The sequence below is a fragment of the Pogonomyrmex barbatus genome, unplaced genomic scaffold, assembly GCF_055798465.1.
Source record: "Pogonomyrmex barbatus isolate J1 unplaced genomic scaffold, ASM5579846v1 scaffold9, whole genome shotgun sequence".
Taxonomy (NCBI): Eukaryota; Metazoa; Arthropoda; class Insecta; order Hymenoptera; family Formicidae; genus Pogonomyrmex; species Pogonomyrmex barbatus.
The window spans coordinates 854,587-873,909 of record NW_028297193.1 but is presented as its reverse complement, the minus strand read 5'-3'; the positions used below and the strand labels follow the sequence as shown (position 1 = coordinate 873,909).

At 33.4% G+C, this 19,323-nt stretch overlaps 1 protein-coding gene across 3 annotated transcripts; it reads right to left on the bottom strand.

Annotated features, from left to right (window-relative positions):
* Positions 1–387: 387 nt before the first annotated feature.
* On the bottom strand, positions 388–17,835 carry Gp150 (leucine-rich repeat domain-containing glycoprotein 150). Of its 3 annotated transcripts, none has more exons than XM_089084866.1 (9): positions 17,575–17,835; positions 5,801–6,053; positions 5,116–5,441; positions 4,022–4,596; positions 3,543–3,885; positions 3,077–3,442; positions 2,746–2,919; positions 2,461–2,674; positions 388–1,871 (listed from the first exon to the last, which is right to left on the bottom strand). In XM_089084866.1, exons 2-9 carry the CDS (start codon positions 6,038–6,040, stop codon positions 1,458–1,460), a joined length of 2,652 nt encoding a protein of 883 aa, XP_088940992.1. In that variant the 5' UTR covers positions 6,041–6,053; positions 17,575–17,835; the 3' UTR covers positions 388–1,457. The 3 variants fall into 3 exon arrangements, with proteins under 3 accessions (XP_088940992.1, XP_088940991.1, XP_011639825.2); XM_089084865.1 differs by lacking the exon at positions 17,575–17,835 and adding an exon at positions 17,389–17,565; XM_011641523.3 differs by lacking the exon at positions 17,575–17,835 and adding an exon at positions 7,103–7,244.
* Positions 17,836–19,323: the final 1,488 nt, after the last annotated feature.

The window sequence follows — 19,323 nt, the reverse complement described above, 5'->3', positions numbered from 1 at the left end:
TAAGTTCCAGAATACCTTGAATTTATTGCAAAAGCTATTATTCAATATATGTCGATGTTTCAGACCTGATTTTGATTCGCTGTCTTTATTTTGCATTTTATCTCGTTGCTTCTTGTTGTGATAGACATTATTTAATTGAGCTTATTCAGTTCCACGTCATCTATCTCTATAAATATAGCTGTTGTATACGTTTTATTTCTACATTAAACCTTGGTTTCATAGATTATTTATATACTGATTATTTGTGTATCTATATATAAAACATAAAAAAGTATTATACTTTTCTTTTCAAATCGAATTCATAACTTTTAATTAGATTTATATTTCCCTTTTTTTCTCATAAATGCCCTTACCATATACTCGATCAAGGCAGAAAATGGATTTCACTTTGGTTCTAATCAAAATTTTATTAAAACGATATTTATTATTTACAGCATATATATTTATAATAGCATAATAGAGCTTGTGCGCGTGTAGTGATATAACTTATATATAAAATCTAATTTAAAAGTTAGTTTCAACGTAATTTTCAAATTTTTTCAAGTAAGGTAATAATTGTCGCCATAATTAAAAATTATTTTATAGTATTGTTGACATATATTACTATGACTGCGCATTCTACAGGAAGCTTTCTCATTCCGCCTCATATAAAATTTTATATCTGTCATATGTAATTCTCTCATTCGTCCATCGGCTAATACTCACGCTTTTACTCAATTTCTGCAGTAATACTATTATCATTAAATTATCTTTATAAATAATTTATAATGAAATTTTTATTAAAATCTTTGATTAAATATACTTATAAACAGTACTGCTTTTCCTTGTATTGCGCGTTTTTGGCCGTTGCTTAATCGACGAGTAGAGCTGTTGCAAAAATGCTTTGGACTTATAAATAATAAGTACATAATTTTTTATAACTCTAGTTTTTGTAAAAATATAATCTAATCTTTTATTATTTTTTATAAAAAGATTTATGATTGTATAATTGTAAAACAGTATTTTCTCTGCTGTTTATATGTATCTGTAATATTGTAATTATCAATTATATTTATTTCTATCAGGCATCTTTCAGTTAATGATAATAATAACATTTATTATTCACGTATTTTGCATAAACTTTGACAATAAAAAAGCCTAAAAGCCTAAAAGAAACATGCATCTCGATCAATTGTTTCTAGGAAATTGAATTAAATGCTTATAATTATATTTTGCAATGAAAATAATGCACATTAGTTTGCCGATAGGATCTTATGTATCGTAAGTTATATGGTCAAAAGAGTTTGCCTAACTTTATCTCTATCGGCTTTATTGTTACTTTATCTAATAATCGTTTGAAGAACTTTCTTTGAATTCCGAGAACGACGCGAGATCTTTGATGATCTGTCGTTCACGACCAATCACATCGGTCGAGCGCCCTGTAATTGGTCACTTAATTAATCAGAAAACAAGTTCTCTTATACACTCTCTGGCACGATTTTGTCGTAATGGAAGGTGCTACTCGAGTAGAAGCTACCTCGTTTCGGCATGTGAGGCGTGGCTATCTCCTCCTGCAGAGGCTTATACACCAAGCCGCAGTTCTTGTTGTCGACCAGACCCTGACGAAGGATCATGGGTGGCCTGAGTACGGGACCTCGTCCTCGTTTGTTTGCTAAGCAGTAAGCGATGCGGGCTACCAGCAAGAAGACCACCAGAACAGACAAAACCGTGCCGGAAATCAGCCAGATCTTAAAACCAGGTCTCAAGTTGTACCAAGCTGTATGATATTCCGTCCTGATGTCAAAGTCATCGTATGTTTGATCCTCCGTAAGTCGTGGTTCATCGATGTGTGGCATGCCATGATCGATATTCAGTCCGTTTCTAAGAAGCTTCTGCAAAAAATACATCTGGTATTATCGCGTTTATTTCAATGTAAAATATTGATTATATATACCTGGCAAACAAAATGTTAGTTATATGTCTACAGATTGGCAGTTGATTTTAGAATGTTGCAACTAATTCAGTATCATCTGTGCTTGCAATAAGCTTATGTTTTGCCGGCAGACTTTGTTGACATAAACTAGTAGAAATAGAAATCAAGCAAAATCTGTCACAAGTAAGTGTTTACTTGATTTCTACTACTAATCTATATTAAACAACAAATATTAAAATTTATTTATTTTCTATACCATTTATCTGCCATTATATTATATATATTATAATATATATTATATTGATAATCTTTTGCCAATCTATACTTCTATCAGTGTCCTATTAATAGTAACTACTAAATATTGTCCTAGATCTATAGCCTCTTTGCAGACATTTTGAAGAATTTATTTCCAACAGAGTTCACTTTAGATAATATTGTCAAGAAGTTGAAAATTATATAATATCAAAAAATATAAAAAAGAATAATTAAAGTATATGTATAACAAAATATTTCTAAAATATATTTCAAAATATCATTTGTTAGCTTACTTCGTCGTTATGCAGTTCGTCTTCTAATACGGTACCGGCCTCTTCTATAACATCGAGATCTACAAGAATGCCTTTCCGGTGTGAACTTTTGCCAGGAGGTGATCTAGGTGGTGGACCGTCATCGATTCCATCGCAAACTATCTTTGCCAAGTCTGTCCATTGACTGAGGCCGGTCGAGTCGACATCATCGATATTCTCAAAATCATTGTTATACCTATAAAAACACGAGAAGTTGATAAAAGTCTCATAGGATATACTATCCGGTGACTAAACTTGAATACTTACTTAAGTATCTCTGTCGGTGCAACTCCGTGATCGGTGAGCCATTGTATAGCTTCAGTAAACTCGGCGTCACAATCCAAAGGATTGTGCGACAAATCCAACCCGGTGAGTCTCGGAGTGGCCCTAAGTTCCTCGATGGTGATTCGTCGTAGAAGATTCTCGCGAATCGACAGGAACCTAAACAGGCACGAAAATGGAAACAAAGATACATTAGTTAATGAATGTCTTGACATCATAAAATTATCATTTTCCTCTTAAATTTTTTTCTCCTATTAAAAATTTTGAATGATTTCAAATACGAAAGAGTATTGTAATAAATTTCTCGAAATCTCACCGAAGACTCTTCAATGGTACTCTAGCTTCGCTCCAAACGCGCTCGAGATGGCATCGGCTCACGTCTAATTTAACGAGTCCCGGGGTGTTCATGAACGGCGACACTTGCAATGTTTTCAACGGATTGCCGGCGAGGTTTATCTTGTTCAAACTCAGAGCACCGTGGAACATATCCTGATGGAGATCGGTGATGAAGTTATCGGACAAATCCAGGTCTCGAAGAGACGAGAGATTTTCCAAAAGTCCATTGGGCAGATTGGTCAGGCGATTCTTCGCGAGATACAGCCGCGACAGCGCTGGCATTTCATCAAATGTACCTGGTTTGAGGCTCTTTAGACCGCAATTTGTGCACTCAAATTGTATCATGCTGTTAAATAAAGGCGATTAAATTAAAGGTTATACGTGGATTAATTTGTTTTTTATATTAATTTGTTTGTTACAATAGAGCGACAAAGCAATATATTCACCTGAATGTATTGTACATCATGTCGTAAGTTTTGAAAACCGGCAGAGTCTCCAAAGTGGGATTGTTATTCATCAACAAATGCTGTAGTCTTGGAACAAATTTGAAATGATGTTCGGTGAGTGAGGTGAGTTTGTTATCACTCATATCCAAATACTCTAATTTATCGAGTTTGCTGAAAGCGTGTTGATGAATTCTCTTCATATTGTTCGATCTGAGATGTAATTGGTCCAATGATGGCATGCCTTCGAGATCCTCTTTGCCAATTGCCTTGATCTTATTTCTCGAGGCGTCCAGTGTTGTCAGTTTCGAAGAGCTTATAGTAGCTAACGTCGATAGATTATTTCCTGAAATTTCCATTTCCTGATTTTAGTTTAATAATTTGCTATTTCTGTTTTCCAATATTATTCTAATGTAACTCAGATTTTAAATTAAGATTCGTTCGCTCATCAATAAATAACATCGTATATATGATTTTCTTACCAGCGACACGAAGAATTTGCACTTCTTTGTCAATAAAATTGATCGGCAACTCGTCCAGCATATTATCTGAGAGATCCACCTCCATAAGCTGATCCAGCGAATCGAAGATCGTGCTGTCGATCTCCTTTAGCCTGTTACCGCGTAGATTGATAAAATTAAGACTCTGCATCTTAGAGAAGGCTGTGCGCTTTAACCGCAGTATTCCATTGTTTGAGAAATCGAAATCGGTGACCGAAGGTGCGTGCAGCAGATAGTGCTTCCTCAAGTCGTGCATGTGCTTAAGCGGATTACCGGAGATCGTGAGCAGGCTGAGTTGCGTATTGTTCTGGAAGGTGTTCGGGTGGATGTCCTGCAGACCATTGCGTGTCAAGTTCACGGCGAATAGATACGCAACGCCATTGAAGGCTGTACGATCTAGCTCGACTATGCGCGTGTCGACGATAGTGATGGACTCCAATTGCTGAAGGCCACGAGCTCGCAGGGCGTTTGGTCCCAATTGTATCTCGCCGGCGTTCTCGATGCGCAGATGAGCGATGCCCGGTCCAAAGGACTGTTCGTTCACCAATTTCGTGCATCTGTAGATAGTAAAAGAAAAAAACAAAAATGAATGATCAATGGAAAGGTTGCATGTTGATCCTATAAATTATTGTTATAAATATTAGAATTATAATTAGCATTTTTAAACTTGATTATTGTGCATAAGGCTGTTAATTTTATTATTGAATTATACATGAAAATAGAATGTAAAATTGATTTTAAATGTGCTAATGTTTAATGGACTATGAAAAATATGCAAAATGTAAAGAAAATTGTAATTTAAAACAATATTGTAACAATCACGTAATATAAATATAGTTACAACGTTTTATGTATTTTTTTTAATTAGCTCCTTCCTGCGCATATTCTTGAATTTTATGTAAAGAAAATCCTAGCAAAAATGAAGCATCATGTCCGATTCTTATTAACTCTTTATTAATGTAGAAAACTGTGTCATATTATTACGCTGCAGGAAGCGACCTATCAGCGAAACTCTTTATCTGCCGCCATACGAAGGGATGTTATTCAGTTATATAATGATCCGATTGGGAACATACGTTGCAGTCATTGCGGCAGCGTATTGTCCGGCGCATTTGCAATAATCAGGGCACTGTATCATGACTTCTTCATCATCGTCCAAATCCTCCAAGTCTTCGTCGTACTCCTCTTCGCTGAGTTCTTCATCCTCGCTATCCTCGCTGTCGTCGTCATCGCTATTGTCGTCGTAAGGCGGTATAACGAATTTCTTGTTAAAATCTTCATTTTCCTTCTCCAGATCTGATTTCGTTGGCTTGTTTAATCGTTTAGAGGTCGCTTTGGTTCGAACGTTTGTACTATCTCTCTGCGCCTCGGCTTTAAGAGCCTTTGCCATCTCTTCTTGAATCTAAATAGTCATGATTTCTTCGTTTTAATTAAGAACAATTATAATTAATTAATGACTAAACAAAAATCAAATTGAAGTTAATTCAGGGTAATTGAAATTATTTCAGTATAATATCTAATTTTTTAGTTATGTTTAATAAATAAATATTGCTTTTAATACAAATGTATTAATTATTACTTCTGTATTAAGATGATGTAAACACAATAATAATTTTTATCAATACTTAATAAATATTGTTACTCTTAATTTCACAATTGACCTTTCTTTTACGTAGAAAGATATGATTGTATTAATTTCACTTGAAGATTTTAATTAAATATGATAGAACGTAATATTTTCCACATTACAAAGATTCTTACCTTAACATTGGAATCTAAAGAATGTATTTCCTGCATCAACATGTCCTTTATATTCGTGAAAGGTCTAGGATAATCGATAAAATTACTCTTCGATGTTGCGGATTCGGTAATCGTTGTATTCACTTTGCTGATATGAACAGATTCCGTAGATGTTGGCAACGGTGTCGTTGAATTCGCATTTATGCACTTAGCATTTATGACCGCCAAGATGGTCAGCAGCCAAGCTGCCGAGATCTCCATGGTATAAATTATCCTGAAAATAATTAGTCTTTGTCATTGTATAATAAAAATGTTTTATATACAATGCTTCCCGACGTGAAGAGTCACACTTACAATAAATTTTGATTTTATCATAAGAGCTTTTCATCATGAGATCCTAACTAACATGCATTCTAATGTTGTCATATAAATAATTGATGAATAAATAAATATTAAATTAAATTTGCATTACAACGTAATTTATATTACATATTAGAAATAATTAATCGAATGTGACTTTAATCTTTAGAATTTTTATATGTTTTAAAGTTTTATTTTATAAGTTAACTTATATTTCTCGTTTATTAAAAAATAATTAAATGACATGATGTTTTTTAGTAAAACCTTTAAAATTTACGAACTGTGGAGAATACATCACTTCGGATGCTGTGTGTAACGTGAGACTTTTTCACGTCCGTTCTCAAATAACATCTGCTGACCAATTTACTTTACAAAGCAAATATTGTTCCGTTGGACTTTTCGACACGGATTGTTTAAAAGAGTTTTAAAAATGCGAATGTAAAAATATGATTTTAAAATAAAGATATTTATTAAATATCAATAAATTGAAATGTGTATCTATACAGTTGTTTATGTATATTGATTTATAACGATATATTTATATTGTTTGTGCATGCTAGTTTTACAAGTATATTTTTCACTCTTTACGTAGTGCAAGATCAAAAATCTGTATCTAGTAAAGATTGTAGAATGTTGTGACGAGGTGTCACGTTCGTGCTGGCGCAATCAAGTGCAAGAGCGGAAGTTGTTGCGGTTTGCAAAGAAATAAGAGAAAACTTCTTCCGGAATGCTTCAATTATTTTACTAAGGTTTCTTCCATCAGAACCGGATGTACTATTTTAACATCTCTTAGGTAGGCACAAAAACAAGTTTATCGATTTTACATTACGTTAGTAATATACTATAAGTGCGAAATATTCTTCTGATACGTAGTGCGATTTACTTTAGGATTTTGCGAAATTATCGTCCCTTTAACAACAATTTAAATGATTGCGATTCCATCAAATTCAAGTGTAAAAATACCTTTATCTCGGTGATACCCGAAACGGTTACTACAAGATTGAGAGATAATTCTAACTCTGCTCTCCGCTTTGCGATGTCAAGAGATTTTAACGAATGAGCTTGCATTCGATGCAACGCTGTTCATGTTACTGCACAACGTTATTGCCCCACCTATAGACACTGGTGTTAGATAACCGTGACGATTTGCAGACTGGCGCGACTTCTGGCACATATGTGAATAGATCGGTATGGACTTTTCGACAGATGGGGATGAAAACGCACGCAGATCATTCTATGGATGAATTGTGGAACTGTTCAAAATGGATTTCGATCGGAATTATTCCATTTTTTTTCTAGAAAATACAATAGAAATGTAGAAAATAACTGACACTTTTCTGGATTATTAGATAGCTGCAGGAAAATAATGCTGCGGGAAAAGACGAAAAAAATATCTTGCGAATAATCATCACATACAATATTTCACATAATTGCGCAATATTAGCGGGACCAAAGACACAAGGAAGTACTTTGCATGAGAAGTAGATAATACGTCATTAGATAAAAAAAAATCTCGTCTTTTTGCGACATGTTTTATTATTATATTTTTATGTTTTTACCACTGAGACTAATTGTTAAATAACTGTATTTATATTATGTATTAGCTATTCATTTGCACAAAACAAAATGTGGATTAGCAGCATTATCAATTATTTCATTAGCAATTATTTCATTATAATATAATAATATTACAATATTATATGATTATAATATTATAACGTTACTTATACATTATGACTTTTGAGTGTTACACAAATAACGAGGAAACCTGTTTACACTGGTTACGAACTTATTTGGCTGTAAACGTGGGACGAACAACTTTGTAACCGATGTGAAGGGAGATTATTGTCTTGAGAGCTGATCGGCTGGCAATAAAATGTTATTGCATACCTCATCTAAGATTTAATCAAAGTCACAATTTTTTTTAATAACTTGCGACAGATTTTTTTAAACGTTTTAAGTTTTAAATCTTTGCTTTGATTATTCTTTGTTACAGACAAGCTCGCGTTACGTATATTCAGTTAATTGAACATGTTTATCAGTCACGTATTCTTTATCGAGGGTTGACACGGGCTTAGGTGCGAAGATCGATTTTCTAATTAAGCGTTTTTATCAATCGTGGTTCTCAATATTATTTGCTCGTGAGGCACGTCGAGGCTGAAAAATCCGCGCGAAACACTGTTATCACAAATGTAACTGAGAGTCGCGGAGTAATGGAAATTTTCAGATGAGCACAGGATAAGTAAGTGTAATATGATTTTACCGAAGCAGCTTTGCAAAATTTCATTCTTATGTTAAATTAACAATTAATTTTTGCAGAATAATTCATGTCTTTCATGTGTTTAGTTCTATAAATTTCTTTAAGAAATTTCTTTTCTACATGAAACTTGGAATTGCTGTATTAAAATTAATTCTTTACAATAAACATGAGATTTGGTAATTTATGAGAATTTATTATTGAATGTATTGAATTTATTGAGAATGGAATATATTTGATAACGTAGAAATTTTTAGAATGTTAATATAAACGGAGAAGGAAGGGAGAGAACAGTATTACGTTATTCTCATAATAATGTTTATCGAGCAGACTCGTTTCATGCGTCGCATTCCATTACTGGAGTTGATCTGATTCAACAAAAATTGATCGTGCAGTCATTCCCGTAGGGATTTGTTGCGAGTTGTTGCGCGAAATGCGTCGTTCTTTCTTCGCGTAAACAATTTTCTGGCGCGGACTTTAGCTTCGAGATGCAAATGCAAAGAGCACGAGGAATAGTTGACAATGCGTATTCTTCTACATAAGAAATGCATCGGTATGCGATAGAAACGCTGTGACTTGCAAATGCTGAAATCGGGCAATTATTTTCGCGCGTCAGAAACACGTAGACCGGTTCCGAGAAATTCTCAACGTTAGAATCGCAATCGAAATTGAAGCAACAAACGATGTTATTCAGCTTAGCATGTTATAGTAATCTAGCAATGTTATCTCGCTGGGCATTTGGGAGAAAGTCTCGGCTATGTTAATTTCTTGAAGAATTTATAGCGCATGCGACGAACGCGTTATGCAACAGTTACTCGAGATGCTTCTTGTCATTTGATGACAATGGAGTTGACTTACACAATGCCTCGTTTACCGTGCTCAGCAACATACGACCGTTTGAGCTATGTGTAAATCATAAGAGCTGTCGATATTTATTTTTTTTTAAAGGGGATTGCGATTTAGCGAAAAATAAGATTCCTTCCAGTACCTGGCATGTTCTTGAATATCTCTAATTCTCGATCATTCAAACGAATAATCTTCCTGAATTGAGGATGTAATCCTTGTGCTTGACATTCGTGCCAGCAGAACGGTTTCTCACCGTTTTGGCTACTTCGTGACATGTTCCATTGAGATCAGCTGAAAGGAGATATTCAAGGGGACGTCCCCTAAATAAAAATTTTCGTTCTTTCAACGTCATATGGGCGCCGCTTTGTTGGGCTGGGCTTGAGAAATTTCTCAAGAAAAGATATGGATCGGCAACGAATGGCTGTCTTCAGGCTGGAATATGTCTAGAGAAAGATCGAACGTAAAGTGAACAAACATACGCGTTTACACGTGAATGTGAATTTAAGAGACGGAAGCTAAATATAGGACGCGCGAGTTCCTCCATCTGGAGTCTTTGTTCGATTTCTCGAGGGCTCCTCGGCGGGGTATAAAGCCAGGTAGGTAGAATTACTTGCCCCGGGATGAAGCAAGCGCAGGTGGTCAGCTCCTCCCTCTTAAGTTCCAAATTGCCAGCAGGTTCAGGAGAGCAGAAGACCAACTTGATTTAAAAGGGACCCATCAAATCTCGTTTTTGATATTTTTGAGTGAAAATAGCAAGTCATCTAAACAACTTGACTATCGTGATATAAAAGTCATTTCAAATAATAAATCATAAGGGCATATTTTTTTAAAATATTAATTCAAAGAAAAAAGAAAACTTTAAAGTTTTAGGAATAGCTATCAATTCAGCAAAAAACAATAATGATTATAATCGAATAAGTTTAAAAATACTTTTAAAGATGCACCCTTAGATAGATAGAGACAGAACAAATAAAACTTTTTAAAAATTTCTAGCTTTTCTCTGTGATATTCCAATAAATTAAAAAAGAATATTTCTTCTTTAAATAAATAATTATGAAAATAATATATTTAGAGAAGAATATTCCTTTCGTATGTTGTGGAAACAGAGAATATCAAGAAAATATTATATACATAATTATCTCAATTATAGCGGAGCAATATTAACGAGAAAATATTTTTTGTGCTGTATTCTAATACATAAAACATTATTTAAATAAGTAGTCTCTCTTTACTAGTATAATAGTTCGTATAATAATAGTTCGTATAATAAGTTTGTTCTTTTAAAAGAAAAAAATACAGAAATTATTTAATCTCCTTTAAAAATCTATTTATTTCTATGTGTATGTACAATATTTGAGTCATTGATTTATCACATTCTGGCTGCCAATGAAGTTATTTTGTTGATCACACACGTTTGCGTAGGCATGCACAACACGATTAGCGAGAGGAAATTACGCTGTTTAGACATTAATAAAATATTTTTCATTTTTAAAGAAAGATAGTCAATAATAATTATTTTGAAATTACAACTATCGACTATCGTAATTAAAGATGCAGTTCAGTTTTAAACGGAATGATATTGACGTTACAAATGACATCACAATTCTTGTAGTCTAATATTTTTTTGCAAATGCCCACGCCTTTAATCCAACGCATTCTGTCGCGACGTACGCGAGCGTGCGTCAGATTATAGCACGATGCAAACATGCGTCCTCGAAGAGACATACTTTGCTTTCCAAATAGGAATGACACATCTACATTCTCACATCGTTCCTCGTATCATAGTGAACGCGATAACAATTTATTTAAAACCAGCTACAAAACAAGATTTTTCTATTGTTATTATTTATATTTTTCATATGTTAAATAACAAAATGCTGCTAATTCTTTTACTTTAAGTTAATAAATATAATGAATATTATTAATGTATTGTATAATATATTAATGATACATAAACATAGGTGTGAAAAAAAATCAATAACAACTAATACGATTAACTTAACTGTTTCATGTTATCTATTTGTATAGCGTAGTTTTTTTTATTAATAATAAAAGAATCTGATGATTTCATAGTAAAGGTCTTAAACGCTGATGAAATGTTACCGTCTCTATTGCAAGCACACGTACGAGTTGAACGATTTACAGAATGCCAGCGGCTATGCTAATTATGCTGACCATTAGCTATGACTTTTATCGCCAAATGTATATGGGTTGTAAAAATGCTTTTTCCATTAAACAAGAATGTTGAGCAAGAAATACATTTCTTTCGTCCAAAGTTCACTTTTTCGCGAAAACCGGCTCATATTTTTTCTTTACGATCGCGATGCTCCTATTTCATTGCTTAAGCGCTTTTTGCATCGTAATTGAAACTTATGCAATGTGCGACTGTTGCAATTACTAGTAATATGAGCGTCGTGATGACAGATTGCGTGTCTGGTCCTCTTAGTTTAATGGCTGTATGCAAAACGATTGTATAATTAGGTTCATAATGAATCCGATGGCATATGTATCTTTGTATCTAATTTCATGCTTATAGAAGTATGTATCTTTTTATGTTTAACTTGTACATACATTGCGCGTTCATTATAACATTAATTTAAATTATCTTGTTATGCCAATATTTCTTGTATAGAAATGAAGATATTACTAATATTTTCTTATTTTATTGCGCAATTAGTATATCGGGTGACATATTTTCGTAACTGGAATCCAGCATAATAAGAGATTTTCAACATGTAATAAAAAAAAAAAGAAGAAAAGAAATTGCAAAAAAATGTAAAACAAGTATTTTCTTAGACTTAGAATCTTGACAGATATCTTTAGTTCGATTGCTATCGATTGTCAGTCTATCGCAAAAATCTACTTTCACGTACCGAATAACTTTTTATAATTAAAAAATTCTTATTTTCTTTGTCATGTATATACCTGCGATTATTTAATTCTTAAGAAAAGCATCGCCGTTTCCTCTTTATCACAAAAGATATTGTGCTTTTATCTCGGTTATCGCTATATTTATCTCTCGTACTCGAAGAACATATTTGTTTTGTCTCCGGCTGCGCTATTGCCCGTTGTAATTTAGCGTACGATTAACAAACGGGTACAGTCTGCAACAACGGAGCGATTGCGCAATTTTAGATTTTTTTAAAGTTTCTTTTAAACTTTCCGTGACTCTCTACAAAAAACGATTTCGCAAATTATGTAGGTACGAGCTCAGCGCATCTTTTTCTTTATTTCTGATCACTTTAAAATTGTGTGTCTCACGTGACTTTTGCACGAGAGCTCTCCTTGCATCCAGCTTCGATTAAATTCCATCTCATCTGCTACGGGAATCTTAATTCCTAGAAATCATCAACCATGACGATATCTCGTCAGCACCGAGGCAATTTGCGCTTCTTGCTGTAGCGATGCTTTTCTTCGTGTCAGTAACCGTCTGTTCACTGGAGGTCAATCCACGTCGTTGACCTTCTAGATCTTCATGATTCGGCAGAAGGAAAAGAGAAGTGGAAGTAGCGAGTACGAATGATACAGCCATACGTGTCAATATTTCGTATTCGATATGGATGACCGATACGAGGCTGTCCGGTTGTTCGCTTATGAATAACTGGGACCAAGGACAAAAAAAAATATATATATATATATATATATATTTTACGCTATTTAAATGTAATTCGCCATGAAGGCACTATACCTGCTGCACGAAACACAGAAATGACTCAAAATTGCATGATTCTACAAATTATCTTTGAAATCGCTTTTTGCGTGTTTTTTTTTAAATTCATTTTTTATTAACCCGAACTGTTCTTTGATAAGAATGCACGTATCATTATTTTTTTATTTTTCAATGAAATTTAGAAATGCATTTATTAGATATAAAATTATAAAAGTATTGTATATCAATATATTAATGTATTGTTATCTATTAATATCAAATTACGTGTCTTTAATCATTAATTTCTTTTTAACTATTTTGAATTATTTTTTGCACACATAAAAATTATCCGTGCTATAATTTCTTATCTACAAAATTTAGAGAAATGATATATTGATTTAAACCTATAAAAATATTGTATATAAATATATTAGTGTATCGTTATCTATTAATTGATCTCCATAATCACGTTACGAAACTCGTTAGATTTTCCGTGACCAGATACTTCTAGTGTGCACGATTTGTAATTATCTCCAGCCATGTACGTTTCCAATTAATATAGCATCGCGATAACAGAGTCTATCTATTATTTTCAATTTCCTTGTCTGTGATATCGATTATAAATTTTATCAAAGAAAAACATTTTTGTGATGTCTACCAAACCATTTAAATTGTAGTATTGTATTATGTAATAGCTACCATCATTGTTTTTTATTTATATGCTTCCGACAAAAATAAAGTAGCCTTTTTTTATGGGTTATTGAAAAAAATATAAAGGAGCTGCTCTTCGTTTTCAAAATGTCGACTTATAAGATTCGACCTCGTCACAATCATGTGGCATTGAGAAAATTGTCCCGACTCGACGTGATGGTTCATGGTGAATCGAAGGCACGTTTGTTAGCACATAGCCTTTTATAGTTGCGTTGCACGTGAACTGAAATATCTTCCGGGAATATCGTTGTAAACCCGGATAAGCGATACTTTGTTATTGACTTCTGGGGATACTAAAGTTACAATCTGGTTGAATCGTTATTTTCAATCAAAGGGGAATATAAATTAAATACTAGGGAAATCATACTAAATATTATTTTTCAAATTATAGAAAATATTGAATAATGTATAAGAATTAGAATATATAAATAAATTTAAAGAAAAGACTTTACAACTGCTTCTTTATTTTTCAAGTAACCTTTATCATGTAATCGGAAAATCATACGTTGACCACATTGCGATTTAAGATGAAAATGATTCAATGTAATAAGTGTAAGATGAAGTTCTTTAATTATTTTGTTATACGATGTTGCTGATTTCTTGGAAAATCACAAACGTCAGAAAAATTTTCTTAGAAGAAAAAAAACTTGTGTATATACCATCGATTTAATATAATTTTTCTCAGTTAACTGTATTTTTCTGATCATGCTATTCTTGAATATCCATTTTCAACTGATAGATGTATTTTGTTTTTCATGATATTCATGGATAATAATAGAAATCTTTCGCATCGCTACGTATAGAATATGTAAAATAAATTTAAAATTTTCATTGGATGAATTTTTAAATATGTAATTCATTCTTTCCCTTTGTACACTTTGTTCACCAGTGAAATCCCGAAACTGTTGGTGTACAATGAACGACACGTATTAATCGTTTATCTCCTTTATCATACCTCATTATTCATAATGTAGCTAAAGTGCTTGCGGAACGCATTGTGCGAAATATCACATACGTTTTCCTCTTTCTTCTCCTCTTGTAATAAAAAAAGACGAAATGGTAAAGAGAATAAATCGATACATCTGGCACGAACTGGCTCTTCCACTCGATATTTATGCGTCCGGAACAAAGTCGAATAAAAGCATTGAGAGGAAGATTCTATGCCTAGCGGCAAGATAATGCCCATTGAAAGATATTTTAAATTGGTGGATATTTTAATATTTTAAATATTTTCTTAAACGTAGGAAATATTTTTTATATAATGTATCTCTCATAGAATTTAAAGATATTTAAAAAAAACTAAAATAAATTTATTATAGTCCCATTTTGATTTCTACCATTAAAAAATAATGTTTCTTTCTTAAATTTGTAAGAAATATTTTATGAAAGAAAATTTAGATTTTTGTAAAATAATTGAATATTCAGAAATATATAATTACTGTTGACAAATGAAAGCATTCGATGTAAAATGCAACATAATGATTTAATTTATTTCTTATATAGTAATGTTTTGCTTGCATCTTGATCATCATCACGTGCTCAGTCGCTTTCACAACTAGACTCGATAGAGGCACATGAATCTTCTTACATGTAAAAATAGATCATTTGGGTGGACACTGATCTTGCTATTGCATAATGGCGCGATCCGAAAGATGCGATATAAATAATAATAGTCTAAATACATTGTGATGCACCGCGCGAAATAATATTAAATATCAGTGTGCAGGTAAAAATCTTTTTTCATTTGTAAAGAAGATAAAATTGAAAGCTAAATTTAACATTTTCGGGAATATAAAATGGAAGTTTGAAATTGGCTTAATTTCGATATCTGTGATATCTGGGCGGAATGATATTGGTTATTAACGTATATAGATAAGAAAAAAACGAAGTGATCGATTACATTAACTTCTCCATTGTGATTTAGCAATCAAATCATTTTATTTATTTGTTGTTGCAGTAACAGATGCTATTTTTCAAGTTTTTTTATACAATTAATTCTTGTTTGCTTGTTTTTATTTAGATATTGAGCAGGATAATATATAAAAATTATATATATGTATATATATATGATCTTCGTATGAATTACGAGATACATTATGTAATTATTATAATTGTATATAAAATAAATAATACTATTCTTTATTAAGTGTAATATGATTTTCTAAATTGTGTGTTTATAATCGAGGAATTTTGCTTTTTTAACAAAGTATACATTTATATCTAAGATATTGCAGAAGAGTGATAAAGGCGATTTAAAAACACCACGTTTCGTTTTTTCACCACACGAGCAATCGTGCAATCGGCGCAATTTACGAAGAACTCAATTGGTTTTCTGGCTCGATATGTCTCTACTGACTCGAGCCTTATGGAAAGTTTTGTGAAAGTCATTATTGAGCGAGAAGCTGGCCGAAAAATCTTTCTGACCGATCGACGTGGATCCGAACGTGGTCGTATATGACGCCTAAAAATATACGGTGAGATCACTGTGTACATGCGACATTCCGTCGAGTCAACAACGTGCGTTACGTTACTACCGAGCGAAATACAAATTTCTACGCGCGATTCTTATGGCCAGCCGGGCCGAGCTACCAAGCGAATTCCGCGACTAGTTCGCGACGGTCGCATCGATGCGATATCTTCGCGACCGGAATTTGCATTCGACGGCCGCGGTTTCCAGGTCACATTGACATGCGTTTGAAGGATAGAATCGGAAATGAGGATGACTCAAGTATGCAGTCTGCCGATCGTGTAATTGCAATCGAAATACATTTTCGCAACACTTGACAACTTTTCGCGCTGCGAATTTTTGTAATTAAAGGGACTTATGAAATGACTCAAGCGGTGTAACGGATGTGCGTGTTTCTCGTTCAATTTCTGAGAATTTAGAGATATCCGTCCAAGTAGAAGAAAAAATGATAACATCCAAATGGTATCCAAAAAATAATGTTGACGTCATTTTAACATCATGACTTTTTTATTCCGCTTAGATACATAGTACAATTTGTTGATGACGATATGACTGAGATCGTCATAATTATCGAGAACAAGAAAATCCACACAACACATACGTTTTGATGAAGAAACTTTCTATAAAATTTCATTTAACTAGCTTCATATTAAAAAGCGATAATTCCGAAAATATAAATCTTCAATTTTTTTTGTCACATTAGTTGCATCTGACATTTGTGACATTCTAAGTAATTTGCTTACGTAAAGTTATCAGGTTTTTGTATTAAAAAAAAAAAAAAATACTAGTAAGAAAACACGGATTCCAGTAGATTCCTCAAACGCCTATTGACGCATGCGTCAACGATTTGTCAAGAGAGATTTCAAAGAATATACAGATATATCAGTATATGTTGATCTGTGAATGTATTAACAGATGCAAATAAATGTGGAAAAAAACAAATTTTGTAATTTCAAATAAGGAAAAAAGTTGAGGAAAATTGTCGCTACGATTGGAATGGATCATAAACTATCTAAATACGACTAACTTTTTAATAAAAGAAGCTTTTAAATGAAAGAATCGGGAAGTATATAATAAGATATCATGAAGATCGCGCACGACGCAATATATGAAAATGGCTCATGATGATAAGATAACATTTTCCGGTAACAAAACGATCAGCGTTCACGTTTAAACTTGGCGTGTCGAAGATTCCTCGGTGAGCTCGAGCGAGGTTGAAGCCATCTTGACGGAGTGACCGATCGCGTTACTCCGATCATTCGATTTTGCGTCGTAAGCCAAGCTCAAGAGACATCCTGAGCGTCGCGGCGAACACTCACCTGGTATGGCGGCACTGGCGGTTCCAATGGTTTAATAAAGAAAAAAAAAAAAACACGATCCACAAGCGCACGATCACGCGGCGCAATATGCGCAAACAGGAGATCGGTTCACGTATCGTTTATCGCGTACGGCAGAATTTCTGAACTGAACTGAATTTCGAGCTGAGCGAGCTATTCGAAGCGTACCTTCCCTGGAGAGATGGAACGCCGGGCGCCGAGCGTATAGGGCCCCAGGGTCGGCACGCCGATTGGTCGGGCTGGTCCCCTATCCGGTGGTACGCAGGTAAAAATTATGCTGGCAGGTGAGCACCGATACGCCACCTGGAGTTGGAGGAGCTCGAGCTCGCGAGTGGGCTGAGAGATTGTTGGAGAACGCGTCGAGGTTGCCGATCGACTGCGTAGGCGGCGACGTGACAGCGTGAGGCTGCGTGTCCCGGCTGTAAGGAAGTGTGCGGACGATGGGAATGAGCGTAAATGAGCGTCAGTGTTGAACAGATTGCGCGAGAATCTGTTTACATACTTGCAACTTCGAGTGACGCTCAGCGACTGATGTTTCGGTTGGCAGATTTCGGAGCAAAGATAGCGGAGAATAGATAATTAGGTAGATATTCAGATGGAAGATATTTTTAAATTTTGAGAGACAGGTTCCTCCCCCATCAGTGTCATCAATATGAAATACACAAAAAGAAGATATAGAGCCATGTGTGTTGTAATGTGTAGTAATAGGTATAGAAATCTATGTAATTTATTCTCTTGCGAGATAAATCTCTTCTAAGATGACGACTAGAGATTATTCGCAGAATTAAAAGTGATGCGTCTTATATATCTGCTAGAATATGAAGTTACAGAGAAATAACGCATACAGTCTTAAATTATTGTAAAGATAAGATAATGGCAGTAGAGACTAGGTGAGTTCGCAATGTGTGCTCTATGCATTTCCCAATGCACGATAAAACACTCCAACGTCTACAATTTATGGGTATTAACGATAATTGCGTATTAAAAGTAATGTTAAAATATTGCTTTCCAATATATTATATGCGTAAACTCTCTTTTATTTATCTATCAAATAAATTAAGCATAGTCTAATTATACATGATAAGCTACAATAAATATTAATTCGCAATTATATAAATATCAGGTATTTCTGTCTATGCAGAAATATTTGGCTTATACTTAGAATTCTATACATACATATATATATATATATATATATATATATATATATATATATATATATGATTTAAGGCGATTTTGTGAATAAATGTTTATACGAATTTTATTATACCAATAAGAAATCATTTGTTGATCTGCCATCTGTTGGTAACCAGTATTACATACTGAAGCTATCCTAGATTAAAGCTATTTTCAATGATCTAAGTTAAAGGCATGAAGAAATATTCTGAAGAATATAATACCTAGCTCGCTAGTTATTTAACTAGAATAAAGTTAGATTGAATTTAACTTAAATATCCTTTTTTCGATTTAAAGAAGAATCTTCTTTTCCAAAGATTCCTCTGTCAAACGCTATTTGGGCGTAGCTAGTATTTACACATGATACCGTAACGTAAACTTAAAATAGGTCAGATAAGATAATGACTTCACAGTCATCGCAAATAAGCTGCCATGTCGCGTATTACAATACTATTCGATAGAATTAAAGTTATTTTTTTTTTAAATTGATCAATGTTTAAAAAACAATAAAAAACGTTTGCGAATCTAATAAAGAAATAAAAGAAGATAAGTAAAATCTGTGAAAAGTAAAACTAGATGAGAAAGTTTTGTAAAATTGCCGCAAATGGAATTTTTGTAAAAAATACTAATGCAATTAATATTTGTCATCAATGATGACATATTATAAAGACTAATAATTTTGTAACATATATTGACGTCACAAAATTTTATTTTATTCAAACAAATTTACAATTCCAATTA